At 40.8% G+C, this 15,150-nt stretch overlaps 1 protein-coding gene across 1 annotated transcript in view; it reads left to right on the top strand.

Annotated features, from left to right (window-relative positions):
• LOC135559354 (phosphatase and actin regulator 3-like) overlaps window positions 1-9,705 on the top strand; it is a 58,153-nt gene extending 48,448 nt beyond the window's left edge. Inside the window, exons 8-12 of the mRNA XM_064993523.1 lie at window positions 6,762-6,817; window positions 7,408-7,469; window positions 7,854-7,994; window positions 8,335-8,411; window positions 8,800-9,705. Of these exons, the coding sequence (XP_064849595.1) occupies window positions 6,762-6,817; window positions 7,408-7,469; window positions 7,854-7,994; window positions 8,335-8,411; window positions 8,800-8,815 (352 nt within the window). The 3' untranslated portion in view covers window positions 8,816-9,705. The remainder of the gene's footprint in view (window positions 1-6,761; window positions 6,818-7,407; window positions 7,470-7,853; window positions 7,995-8,334; window positions 8,412-8,799) is intronic.
• The last annotated feature ends 5,445 nt before the right edge of the window (window positions 9,706-15,150 follow it).

Genomic DNA, 15,150 nt, shown 5'->3' with positions numbered 1-15,150 from the left:
TTTGAAGAATTGAATAAAATGGGAAGGATATTTTCTCCAAATGATTTGAGGGAGTACGCACATGTGGTTATTCTGTTTTGAGAGATGAACAAAGAAAGCAGTACTCCTTTATGCTTCATTTTAGAGGTATTAATGTAACTTCAGTTGTTCTACAATCGTTGGGCGATATGTTTTGAATTGTAATACATTGTTAGGCTGCATGTTGTGACTAATGAAAAAAAGTAGCATGAAAGGCATGAGCTCTACTTTGTCTTTTGTACAGGCAGTAACACTACATAAGTCACTCAGTCACAATTTGACAAGCACTTGATAATGCCTCGAATTTCACGGCGGCATCCCCTTTGTGTGGCATAATGCACCCTAAAAAATCCATGCCTTTTCAGGCCAGTGGCTGTTGTGCCCTTCACGCTCCATCACGTGATCGGGTCTTTCTCACAGGCTACAAGTGAAGACGGCAGGTGTGGGGCGACAGGTAGCCTAGTGGTTAGAGCGTTGGACTAGTAACCGAAAGGTTGATCGAATCCCTGAGCTGACAAGGTAAAAACCTGTGGTTCTGCCCCTGATTAAGGCAGTTAACCCACTGTTCCTTGGCCGTCATTGAAAATAAGAATTTGTTCTTAACTGACTTGCCTAGTTAAATAAAGGTAAAATCAAAAAAGACATCAGGGACGCAACTGCGCACGTCCTTGTCCAATTCCGAGGTGCATTTTGAAGATATTGGAAGAACTGTCCGCATTTACTTTTCATCAGCCAACAAGATGAGTAGGCTTAACGTACAGCAAAAGCATTAGCCTATGTCAATTTTCTATCCCTCATAGTACAAAGGTCGATGTATTCTGCGTGAGAATAAATAAATATTCTAAACTAGCTTAAAAAGCTTAAAATAGTCTGGGACAGTTGTGGGATGCGATAGATCCCAAATTAATACAACCACTAGCATCAACTTTTTTACTCAACAGATCACTGAGCTTAAAATGTTGATAAAGGATTAGGCTATATTATTCACCTTAAGCGCAGCAACGCGCATATGGTAGTAGGCTATAAGCACGAATGTTCCATTAGCAGAAAACATTTAGAATGGACAATTATCATGCACCTGTATCAAAACGGGCAGCTGGAAAAATTAATGTCATATATGCACTTAAATAGCGAATGGAGGATGCTTTTCCCCGTGGTTTATTTTCATGCCAGCCAGGTAGGCTATACTCCTGTTGTAAAATTAAGCAATGTGCTTAATATTAGGAAAGTTGAAAAATAAACATAGGTGCCACACCTGATCCTGCTCCAGCACCAGGCTCCCCAGCATTACACACTCCTGCCACCATCATTACGCAAACATGCATTCCACCCCCGTCATGCGCATCAGCAATTATTGGACTCACCTGGAATCAATTACCGCTGTCATTACCTCCCCTATCTCTGTCTGGTTCCCCGCTCTGTTCCCTGCTTCTGCATTAATTGTCATTTTGTACCCGTGTGTTGATGCTGTTCTTGTCTTGGTCTTTGTCTGTTTCCTGATTTAAATGTTGACACTCCGTCCCTGCTTCTCATCTCCGATGTCGGTCCTTACAATCGATCTAGCCTAAGGAAAGCGGATCCTCTTTTTAGTAGAGGCCATCACTCTGTTTTCTTGCGCAATTGCATAGCCTATTGAAATGTTGCACAACATGACCTCATGGGCTCTCATGAAGTGTTTGATTAGATTGTCTAAAACATTTGCATTGATGTCAGTGATTAGAGGGACAATGGAGTGCTGAGTACCAGGCAGTTAGCAAGTTTGGTAGGCTACTGATGACCATCAGCAGCATCAGAGCTTGGAAAAGCATAACTATCATGACTAAACGGTCATGTGGAATTTGACTGCAGGTATGGCAGTAATTCGGTCATCGCAACAGCCCTAGTCACAGTTACCTCCAGACAAAACAGAGACCACATGAAAAGGTCCACAGCAAATATTGAGACTTGTAAACATTTTGATTCGCACACTAGAGTAGACATTTATTTGAGCTGCTTATTCCTTTTTTACGTGGTAACACTAGTAGTATACAGTGCATTCGGAAAGTGTTCAGACCCCTTCCCCTTTTCCATATTTTACATTACAGCCTTATTCTAAAATTGATGTAAATAAAAAAAACTCCTCATCAATTGACAAACAATACCCCATAATTACAAATCAAAAACTGTTTTTATTAGAATGTTTTTATTACAAATAAACACCTTTATTACGTAAGTATTCAGACCCTTTCCTATGAGACTCGAAATTAAACTCATGTGCATCCTGTTTCCATTGACCATCCTTGCAACTTGATTGGAGTCCACCTGTGGTAAATTGAATCGATTGGACATGATTTGGAAAGGCACACTTGTCTATATAAGGTCCCACAGTTGACAGTGCATGTCAGTGCAAAAACCAAGCCATGAGGTCGAAGGAATTGTCTGTAGAGCTCCGAGACAGGATTGTGTCGAGGCACAGAGCTGGAGAAGAGTACCAAAATTTTTTTGCAGCATTGAAGGTCCCCAAGAACACAGTGGCCTCCATCATTCTTAAATGGAAGAAGTTTGAAACCGCCAAGGCTCTTCATAGAGCTGGCCACCCGGCCAAACTGAACAATCAGGGGAGAAGGGACTTGGTCAGGGAGGTGGCCAAGAACCCGATAGTCACTCTGACAGAGCTCCAGAGCTCCTCTGTGGAGATGGTTGTCCTTCTGGAAGATTCTCTGCAGCACTCCACCAGACGGAAGCCAAACAGGATTCTCTGGTCTGATGAAACCAAGATCGAACATCTCTGGAGAGACCTGAAAATAGCTGTGTAGTGAGCCTCCCCATCTAACCTGACAGAGCTGGAGAGGATCTACAGAGAAGAATGGGAGAAACTCCCCAAGTGTAGGTGTGCCTAGCTTGTAGCGTCATACCCAAGAAGACTTGAGGCTGTAATCACTGCCAAAGGTGCTTCAACAAAGTACTGAGTAAAGGGTCTGAGTACTTATGTAAATGTGATATTTAAATGTAAAATGTTTAATACATTTGCAAAAATATAATTATGGGGTATTGTGTGTAGATTGATGGGAAAAAAACAATTCAATACATTTTCGAATAAGGCTGTAACGTAACAAAATGTAGAAAAGTCCAGGGGTCTGCACTGTATGTGCCAATTTGCTGTGTATGCTCCATATTTTGGTGACACTGCACTTTTTTAGAGAAGGGAAAGCCCAACTATATTTAGCCCTGAAGATGGCGGAGCAGAGGGAAGCTTAGCAGAGGAGTAAAGCATATTTCCCCAGAGTACCCTTACTGAAAGCAAAAACAGTCCATCACTCCCGGCTTCGATCTCCCTAACGTCTCCGAGCTTAGATTTAATTTAAAACATTTCCTAGTCTCTCCAGATAAGAGAAACTGCCAGTTGTGGTGGGAGCAGAAAAAAAAGATGCTGTCCAAACTTATCACTGTGATAATGACACATTCTGTCCGTTAGACAGGTTATTTCACACTGATATCAATAGTGCTCTCTGCCATCCACTTCTGCTGCTACAGCGGGGCTATTCTTAGCTCAGATACTATTGAATAATGCATCCCGGTGCATCTCTCTCTCTCTGTCTCAAAAAGTGTGTTGTTGGGGAGAAATGGTGGGGGAAGTGCAGAATGCAGATGTTTTTTTATTTTGAAGGAGAGTGGAATTCCAAACTCATTCCTATATTTATGACAGGATGGGAGAGAAGCAGGGAGACAAAATATAGGGCAGAAATGAGTAGCGTTTATGCCGGGATAGAACCGGGATCCCCACTGCAGGGGAATCAGGCCTATATGGTTAGAGAAGTGAGAGCGTTACACGCTTGACCAGACTCAGGGCCAGTAAAATATGTGTTTTGCGGAGAGCTGGGTTACTGTGACTGCTCACTGCAGTCTGGCTGTCAATTTGTGGTTGAAGGATAAGAGACCTAATGCCTGCTTTAACCGCCTACTCAAAGTTGACTTTCCTTTTCTTTCCGGCACGACTAGCATGACTTTATATTTATCCTAGTATTATTTTATAGGCTATATGTTATACTACTAAGGATTCAATCCAAACGGGTTACAGGACAGCTCACTACGGATCTTTTAATGGTAACTTACGCTTCAGTGTGTAAATGAATGCGATCTCTGAGTGTGGGGAAAAAAGGCCTTTAAAAGGGGTCATCACTAGTCATAAACCCACGTATTACTACAATCTGATCTTAAAATCTTTCTTTTATTTTTACGGTATAGCCAATTTTGGCTGTGGCTTATCTAATGGGAACCTTTTAAAAGGAACATTGGCAGCTGTGTAGTAGGCACTAGTTAAAGATGATAATTTAGGCTTAAGCCAACATGCGCAGCATTTACCATGCGATCTCTGTGAAAAATGCCCAATTGAATCCAGGCCACAGTGTTTGTAAACTCGTGCTGACACAAATTCTGTCATTGTAGGACAGTGGGTAGGCTACCTTATACACCTGCAGCATATACTGGGTATTCATCTCATGTTCTATGTACAAGAAAAACAGTATCTAAACTGTATTGTATTTTAGACAGCTGTCCTTCAGTCAGTATAGGCCTATATAATTATAGGGTAAGAAACATCAAAACATAAATATTTGTATGAGCCCTCTGTCTCTTGACTTTGCGTTTCCAAATCCCCCAAGTTAAGATATTATTTGTTGCCAAGAAAATTAAATGTTCTAATCTACACATACACACAACTATGATTAGGCAGGCCTACATTGCAACATAATACCCACTGGTGGGTTGCTGAGGTGTACTGTAGTAAGGGTTCCCTGGGAAGAATCCATTGTATTAGATTTCCATGAGAAACGTGTTGCTAAGCAACCCATCGACCAGGTCAATATCATGGTGATATAGCATCCATTGGGGCTTTGAGAGTGATTCTCCATTTCATCTGTTGAAAATTTTATGCCACCACATCTTTTGGAATGCCTTTCTCATTCACTCGCACTGGACTGGCAGATGTGGGATATAGATGATGGCTCTTGTGTTGTGAAGTGCCTTTTTTGGTGATTGGAAAGTAGACTGACATGTTCAAAAATAAATGTCTTAGACAAAACAAGCTTGATATGAAGTGGGAAGATCTGACACCAGATTGTGTTCCGTGACAAAACTTACATAAATGAATGTAGGCTACAACACAATTTATTGAATAAATAGTAGCCCTAGATATTAAACACAGGCACTTTGTAACTTGTGCATTCTGAGCATGATCTCAAAAAATACACATAACATGGGCTAATATTATTTTTCCTTGGAAAATGTATCTATCGGACAAAGGGAAACTTGTATCAAATTAATGAATTATTCTGCAGTTATTACTAGTCGCAAGTCTAAGATTTCCTGCTGTTTAAATGTAATTTCAATTATTGATTATACCTATTGATTCTCATAAATGTATTGACGCTGTAGGCCTATAAATGCACAACTGACTGAGCCTACCTCCATAACCCAAACTCAATCTAGCATATAGGTTTCATAACCTACATTTCATCATCTTGTAATGATCCTATTAAACACGTTTGTCATTTTCTTAAATACAAGCATGATTACTCTGTATATTTGCATTGCATTATAAGCATTCACCATTAGCATACTTTGCTTATAAATGTTAAGGTTCCAGCACCTTCATCATCTTTTCAGAGGGAGTGAGCAGCAAGTGGCGAGGTCAACGCGTGCGGCTTCAGGGTGCGTGACCTGACTTTGGTCCTCACTCAGGGCGTTGGACTTTTAAAGGTGTGAAGGTGATCTGGGGCAAGGCGTGCTGTGAGGTTGTGCGGTGCCCTCTGTCTTGATACCTTCATCTTTCGGGCGGTGGGTTTGACCCATGCTGTGTGGAGCTGACCCCTATCTATTATTGATATTAAAGTCTTTGAAATGTTCCCTTGCACAGGTGACTCCAAAGCCATTTTGGTTTATGTGGATTGTTTGAAGCTTTGATAGTGAGGTATAAGCAAACGTGAATTAGTCATTATTTTCTATTGTATGAGCCTGTATGATCTTATTAATATGCAATCATTATTAAATAAAATAATTGGATTGTTTAATTACCAGTTTGTGATATAGATGTGTAGCTACCAATGTCAGAAGTACATTTTGATAGGAGAGTCAAGATAGGGTAATTGTAACCTATTTTACTCTAGGTAAAAAATAATATGTATATACACACACACATTTAAATTGTAAAAAAGAAGCAGCTTTGTGATAATGAGAAATGTAATTGTCTAAATAGCGATGGGGGATACCTTAAGCGGAAATATCGTATGCACCTACTAGTGACAACAAATTATGCATGCAGTCGGAAAAAGGAGGCAGCCTGAGTAGCACATCACGACCCAGTTCAAAAAGGTTGCTGCGTGTGTGTCGCGTAGACTGCAAGAGATGACAGTGAAGCGAGCAGCTGCACAGGCAACAGCAGATGCCAGTAGAGCGAGTGTTTGTTCCTAGTCTCTCTATTATTTCAAGATTTGAGACAATAGTATAAGGCAGCCAGAGCTCAACAGTAGTATAACGGAAAATACAAAAAATTGCACGTCTGTGGGTATTCCAGATGTGGGGAGTGTCTCTACCAAAGCATCATAGTCGGGGTCTAGACGCGAGATGGAAAGACAGGGAGTTCCCCGATAGAACGACTACATTGAGAAGAATTGATCCGGCGGACTTGGTTTAAAAGTTACTTCTTGGATGTTGACGAAGCTTGAATCGAAAATGGTTCAGAACGTGGTTCTGGTGTTTTTTCGCAGGAGACTCAGCCAGAGACCAAATGTGGAAGAGTTGGAGAGTCGGAATATCCTAAAACGTGAGTTGTAAAATTATTTTAATATCTGCTCATATATATATATTTTTTTTCATTAAGCAATGTGAAATTCATGCACAATTTCTGAATAAGTCTACCAAGGTAGACAATAAGCCTACATAAATGTATTATGATAAATACATTCACTCATGTAAAATTCAGGAGGCGGAACAGATAAGCACACATTGTCTTCCAACATACATAACCCAACTTGATGTTGGCCAAAATGTTGGTGATGGCATTCTCAGGAGACCATTTTATTAGGATCTGGATCTGATCCTCAGTGGAACAAGATTCACACTCCTGTAAGGAATTATGTTTTAAACGTTCAAATATATCCCCATGGATTAGACTTCATTCGTAATGTCTGAAGCCTAATCTGTGTCTACAGTCACAGAGTGGAACACAGTGGGACACTCTTTCACCAGTAGATAAGGTTTAGGGTCAAACAGTGATATCACTTATGTGGATTAGAGGGAAAACAGTGATGAAAACCAGTGACATCATTATTGGGAAATGTGTTTGCCAACCTCTCAAGTGTTCTTATCAGTGTCTTTGTCATATCACTAATTATTTTCTTCTCCTTGGTTTAGAGAGAAATGACCAGACAGAACAAGAAGAGAGGAGGGAAATCAAACAGCGTCTCAACAGAAAGGTATGTTACACCAATATTATACTAATGAATTGCTCTGGTATCACTAGTGTAATATTACAGTAATGCAACCTGCTGACAGATGTATTTCTTCTGACTAGTAATTGTTCTGTTTGTATATTTTGTGTTAATCTCATGCTGTGCACTAGATAAATATTTATTTTGCTCTGGATAAGAACATAAAAATATGTACATTGGTCCTAAAAGACCTTGTATGGCAAAATCGTTACTTTTCTGCGAGCAGCATTTTGATGCAAAATCACGAATGAATACAGGAAAAAGTCAAACATGGGTAGCTAATGTAATCCTTATTCAACCAAACACGTGCCTGTCAAATGACTGTACTCATTCATACCAATGCCTCGCTGTTCCCATGGTGTATTTCAGCTCAATCAGCGGCCCACAGTTGACGAGCTACGGGACCGAAAGATTCTCATCCGTTTCAGTGACTATGTAGAGGTGGCCAAAGCTCAGGATTACGACCGAAGAGCAGACAAGCCCTGGACCAGGCTCTCTGCAGCCGATAAGGTGCGTGTCATTGGTGTCAAAAACAAGGAACCCTCCTGCAGCATCTCTTCCAATTTCACATTCACCACTTAGTGACTGGCACATACCCTTATCAGAGCATGTTGTGATGTAGGGCCTATTTATTAAAGGCCTAAAAGCATTGAGTTCTGGAACCGTGAAAACATACTGTTGTCCATGCTACCACCTCCATAGCGCCAGCATGTCTCACTGTTATGGCTAAGACCTTGTGTTTTTTTTTACTACTCTCTCAAGCTACGTGACAATTTGTGGGTCAATGTGCGATGTCTGTCTCCGCTTAAAGGATGCTCTCTAGTCTAACGCTCGTTGTATTCCTCCACAGGCGGCTATCCGAAAGGAGTTGAACGAATTCAAAAGCACCGAGATGGAGGTGCACGCCTCGAGCAAGCACCTCACAAGGTAAGTGGGTGTGATTTCTTCTATTCTCTGCTGCGGCTGCCTCTATTTTTAGCTCCCCAGAAAAGATCCACAGAGCTAAAGATCAATGTGCATGCTTAAAAGGGGGAGGAGGGGAGTCCTTGCTTACCTTCCCGGGGGCCTGATATTGGCAAGAGAAATGACAAATGCTGTATGTCCCCAATTAAGCATGTGCGGTAAACGAAGATCCTCTAGTCAATTTGTGAGTGACCTAGGGAGAGCGGCCCCACTCACCCGGCACACAAAGCTGTGCTAAAAATAGCCCAAGATTGATGAATAGCTGTAATCATAACTGGAGTGATTACAAAGGCACCTTCTGTGCTCACGACCCCCCCCCCCCTCATTCTTTCACCTCCCTCTCCTTTTGTAGGTTCCACAGGCCGTGAATACGAAGGGGAGTTTCTTCTGTGAAGAAATAATGCTGAGCCTAGAATTTTCGGTTGCTGCGTCGGTGGCGGTTAGAAACTGCCAGAGCCCGGAGGACATTCTTCCAGAGCCCATTCCTTTGTCTGCAGGGTGTCCTCAATTCCTCCAGCGCGCCCCTAGGTTTCATCGAGGGGAGGTGGACAGACGGTGATGTTTGGGGGTGTGACAGTGAATCCCGGAGGCTGTGTCTCCAACGTGGGAGCTGACTGGAGGAAGAAGACTAAAGACAGAACCTCGAACTCGGACTCCGTCTATCTGCCCGTCGGTTAAGATGGAGCTGAGGGAAGAACAATGCCTGTGTGCGTGTTTTTTCAAACTGACTCCTTTGAGAATGTGGTTGAATGCGTGCAGGGAAGATGACGTTGTGCATGTGACCAGCTTCACCTTTTTTTTTGTTTTGAATAACGTGTCACTTGAGGAGGATGGGGGGGGGGGGGACTGTGTGGTCGGCCGTGGGTGAATTTCGTACCAACTGTATCTGTCAATCTGAACCGGACTGTCAATGTTTTCACTCAAGAGAGAACCTTTGTAAGCACTACTTGTCTTCAAAATACAAGGTCTTCAAAAAAATTTATGCATCTTATTTTTGGTAAATTTTTTAAAAAGTATTAATAAATGGACTGCTAGGTAGCTGAACAGGTAAAAGCCTCAATCCAGCCCTCCCCTTTGTATTGCTCAGAAAGTAGCATGATACCGTAGTAAGCAAAGTAAATGTGAGATTCATGGGTCTGACAGGCAATATGAGATAATATACAGCAGGGCTCTCCAACCCTTTTCCTGGAGAGCTACCATCCTGTAGGTTTTCGCTCCAACCCTAATAATTACCGAGTTGATAAGGGTCTTTCTAAAAATATAGGGGCCAATATGTGACATCAGGGTAAAAATGTCAATGGTTTGATATACGATTTTCTTGCAGCTTCACGGGTAGTTACAGGAATAAATGTCTAGGTAGGCACAATAAAACCATAACTTCACCTAGCAACAACAAAACATCTACATGTCACAAGAAACATGGACACTGAACGTTTCTTTGTCATGCCTAGTTGCCAGCTCTTTTTGTGCTTTAGTCAACTTCTCAATCATTTATAGCCAGGCTAAACATTCCTGAAGAATTAAAAAGATAAACAGCATTTGTATGTTTTAGTAGTTGATATAATATCATATACTAATACAATGGGTTCTGTCAAATCATTGACAATAATGAAATCATTATAATCAGTAAACCCTTCAAGCATTGTGTGTGTTTGAAAACTAGCTGTCAAATTATTGCTTCCTTTGTCCTTGTCTCGCCTTGAAAGTGCATTGTAGCCTATGGGGAGGAACCTCCACTCCTCTCCCCCAATGTGCTGTGAGAGGGAGGTGAGGAATGGGTGCAACAAGGGGAGAATCTCAATTGCATTTCCTTGATTCCTCACGTCCTCTATCCTCGACTGTCTCAAAACCCATTGGATAAGAAGGTGAGCATGGAAGGACTGCTGACCATCTCATCCAATGGGTTGACAACGGATGCGACAAATCAATGAAATGTGATTGCGCTGGAGGGAAGGCTGCCGTCTTATTGGCTCTTAACCAACAATGCTATTTTTTTTTAAACTTCTAATTTATTTTTTGCATTGCTCGTAACTTGTTTTATACATAATGTCGCTGCTACCGTCTCTTATGACCGAAAAGAGCTTCTGGACATCGGAACTGCGATTGCTCACCTCAAACTGGACGAAGTGTTCTTCAATGAGTCGGACGGGAGGGATATAATACAGAAACCCGACCAGGCCCAGATCCCCGTTATTCGTAGGAGAAGGAAACAGATTTTGCAGAGAGCGATCAGTGCCTTGTGAGGATCAGGCGATGAGTGGCTAATCTGCCCTTGCCTTCCGTCCTGCTAGCTAACGTTCAATCGCTGGAAAATAAATGGGACGAACGGAAAGCACGTACATATTACCTTAACACCGGTACCACCTGTATATAGCCCCACTATTTTTATCTACTGCTATTCTTTAATCATTTGTTATTCTTATCTCGTTTAAAAATATATATTTTCTTAACACGGAATTGTTGGTTAAACTGCAATCCCGTTAACGGGATCGATATGACAACAGCTAGTGAAAGTGCAGGGCGCCAAATTCAAAACAACAGACCACATAATAAAATTCCTCAAGAATACAAGTATTTTATACCATTTTAAAGGTAATCTTGTTGTTAATCACACAAGTGTCCGATTTCACATTGGCTTTACAGCGAAAGCACCACAAATTATTGTTCGGTCAGAGCCAAGCCACAAAAAACACATCCATTTTTCCAGCCAAAGAGAGGAGTCACAAAAAGCACAAAAAGAGAAAATGAATCACTAACCTTTATCTTCATCAGATGACACTCATGGGACTTCATGTTACACAATACATGTATGTTTTGTTCGGTAAAGTTCATATTTATGTAAAAAAAATCTCAGTATACATTGGGCGCGTTATGTTCAGTAGTTCCAAAAACATCAGGTGAATTTGCAGAGCGCAACAACAATTTACAGAAATACTCATCATAAATGTTGATGAAAATACAAGTGTTCTACATGGAATTAAAGATATACTTCTCCTTAATGCAACCGCTGTGTCAGATTTCAAAAAAGCTTTACGGAAAAAGCAAACCATGCTATAATCTGAGAACAGTGCTCAGAGAACAAATACATATATCTGCCATGTTGGAGTCAACAGAAGTCAGAAATAACATTATAAATATTCACTTACCTTTGATCTTCATCAGAATGCACTCCCAGGAATCCCAGGCCCACAAATGTTTGATTTATTCGATAATGTCCATAATTTATGTCGAAAAAGCTACTTTTGTTAGCGCGTTTGGTAAACATCAAAACTCACGAAGCGTGTTCACTAGTTGCAGACAATGTCAACGAGTTCCGTTACAGACCGTAGAAACCTGTCAAACGATGTATGGAATCAATCTTTAATAATATTCCAGCCGGCGAATTCCTCTCTCCAGAAAAGCAAAGGAACGGGAGATGCCTCATGTGAAATGCGTGTGACTGCTGGCAGACCTCTGACTTAATCCACTCTCATTCGGCCCCACTTCACAGTAGAAGCCTCAAACAAGTTTCTAAAGACGTTGACATCTAGTGGAAGAATTGGGAAGTGCAAGATTACCAATATCCCACTAACTTCAATAGGGGCTGAGTTAAATCGACCAACCTCAATTTCCCACTTCCTGGTTGGATTTTTTTTCTCAGGTTTTTGCCTGCCTTATGAGTTCTGTTATACTCAGACATCATTCAAACAGTTTTAGAAACTTCAGTGTTTTCCATCCAAATATACTAATAATATATATATATATACACAGTGCCTTGCGAAAGTATTCGGCCCCATTGAACTTTGCGACCTTTTGCCACATTTCAAGCTTCAAACATAAAGATATAAAACGGTATTTTTTTGTGAAGAATCAACAACAAGTGGGACACAATCATGAAGTGGAACAACATTTATTGGATATTTCAAACTTTTTTAACAAATCAAAAACTGAAAAATTGGGCGTGCAAAATTATTCAGCCCCTTTAAATTAATAGCCCCTTTAAATTAATATTAATTTAATACTTTAAATTAATACTTTGTAGCACCACCTTCACTGTACACCTGTTGTATTCAGCGCATGTGACAAATACAATTTGATTTGATATGCAATTTATATTTTTCCAAGGACAGAGGAAGTAAGTATTTGACAGCTATTGAAGCCCCACATAGCACACTATTTTACATACAGCAGATTTAACGGACTAAGAGTTTGCTCTGCTCAGTGTTTGAATTTTTGCCATGGAAAAACATTGCGATCCTAATATCAACCTGGCCCTACCTCATAGTGTGTGGAAATATCATTAAAAAAAACTGGAAAATCACCTTTTTAACTGCACTGCCCCTTTAACAATGTTATACCGTGCCAGACTGACTGATCGCACTACCATAATACTCATGGCCTTCCCAGAAACAACCCCTAGCCCCTACTGCCCAGAGTCTAGACACTTGTGGAGATCTGAGAGGGATTGATGGGTGGTGACATGGTGAGAGCTACACCTTACCCTCTGAAAGGCTTGGTGGAATTTTAGCGGTATTGCTGACACCTGTCCAATCCTCTCAGATCTCCACAAGTGTCTAGGGGTAGGGGCTGATCCTGGACAGGACCCCACAATCCTCCGGGTATGTGGTGGACCTACTGCACGACTTGAGGCATTGGTTGGATTTTTCATTCCATTTCTATACACACAGATTTGCACAGGTGCAAGCTGGACGCACCCTATCAGGCTGATCAGACAGTTCTGAGTAGCTGAAGACCTGCTGTAAACAGTCTAAGGATATATTTAACATGTCTACTATTCACACCCTTGCTTAATTCCAGCTAGTTAGTCAGTGGTTGCACATCTAACTATAGCTATGGGAATATCTCTAGTCTAGCAATAGATACTGTTGTTTTGGCTGCATGGCATCATTGAACAAGATTAGCAATGGTTAGTTAGATACCTAGGATATACCAGTCAGCTAACCATTTACTGTAACAGCAGTCACACTAAATCTTATGCAGAAATCATACCTTATTTTGGCACTGTAGCTCAGTTAATTAATAGATTCATAGAATTGAGTTAGAAGGGTGAACTCTTACTTTGAAAGGACAGAAAGTGTTGGCTGTGCACTTAACCAATATGTATTCCACATTTAACCCCACCCACGTGAAAATCTAAATATCAAGTTGTTTTTGGGGTTTTATACAGAAAAACAAAACAATCCTTTAATATTTCAATTAAAAAAGGAATAAAGAAGCTTTTTTTCATGTTCCGATTGCTCCATTTTAATTTGGAAAACAAAATCTAAATTTACATGAACCGTAATCTTACCTCAGGAATCTTGACAATGTTGTCCACGACATAGGCTAATTATCTTGACTACCGTAACAGACACAAATGTTTGGTCAATTCTCCAGATCAACATTAATTCCCGCACTTTGGTTGCTGTTCAATTGTGTGCAGTATCACACCTGCTCTTGACTGTCATTCAGAAAATCCTTTCCCCACGTAACTAAATAACTAGACATCAAATGCGCATCAGACAACTATTATGCATTATTTGATTAATCTGGTTAAAGCTGGTCTTTCTGTTAGAAGCATTAGATTTTGCAATCCATACATTATTTGGGATATGTGTGCCCATAAACTGTTTTCACACCGTAACATAGGGAGATACGAAACGTTACGAGGTTAGTGCACTTCCGAGATCTCCATACAAGTGTCCAACAGCAATATTCAGGAATTTTACAGGATCAAATTCAATGTGTAAATTAAATTGTTAAATGCTTAGTATATGATATGACAAACAGCAGTATCATAAATGTAAGGAAAGAAAGGTAGTGTTTTATCAAGACTCCAAGCATAAGGAAGGGTTTAAACTTAGGTGATTCAACTCATTAATTATGTTGAATGTATCTATATCCCCCCTTTTATATCCTAAATGTATTCACATGAAAAAAGGCTCATTATTATTAATAACTAACAGCTCCAAACAGATGTCCACTACAAGAAATGCTCACTGGTACCCTAGTTTATAGAAAGACCCATAAACTGAATCAGGTTAGTTAAAACTGTGGTTGGAGCGAAAACCTACAGGAGGGTAGCTCTCCAGGAACAGGTTTGGTGAGCCCTAACATACAGCGCATTCGGAAAGTATTCAGACCACTTGAATTTTTCCACATTGTTACAGCCTTATTCTAAAATGGATTAAATGTTTGTTTTCCCTCATCAATCTACACACAATACCTGTCTGTGACAAAGCGAAAACAGGTTTTTAGACATGTTTGAAAATGCATACAAAAAACAGATCACATTTACATAAGTATTCAGACCCTTTACTCAGTACTTTGTTGAAGCACCTTTGGCAACAATTACAGCCTTGCGTCTTCTTGGATATGACGTTACAAGCTTGGCACAGTTGTATTTGGGTAGTTTCTCCACTTCTCTGCAGATCTTCTCAAGCTCTGTCAGGTTGGAAGGGGAGGCTCGCTGCACAGCTATTTTCAGGTCTCTCTAGAGATGTTTGATAAAGTTCAAGTCCGGGCTCTGGCTGGGCCACTCAAGGACATTCGGAGACTGTCCCGAAGCCACTCCTGTGTTGTCTTGGCTGTGTGCTTAGGGTCATTGTCATGTTGGAAGGTGAACTTACGCCCCAGTCTGAGGTCCTGAGCACTCTGGTGCAGGTTTTCATCAAGTATCTCTCTGTGCTTTGCTCTGTTAATCTTTCCCTCAATCCTGACAAGT

Source organism: Oncorhynchus masou, chromosome 18 (genome assembly GCF_036934945.1).
Source record: "Oncorhynchus masou masou isolate Uvic2021 chromosome 18, UVic_Omas_1.1, whole genome shotgun sequence".
In the NCBI taxonomy this organism is placed as follows: Eukaryota; Metazoa; Chordata; class Actinopteri; order Salmoniformes; family Salmonidae; genus Oncorhynchus; species Oncorhynchus masou.
The sequence above is the reverse complement of the archived record's forward strand: the minus strand, read 5'-3'. Positions and strand labels throughout refer to the sequence as shown.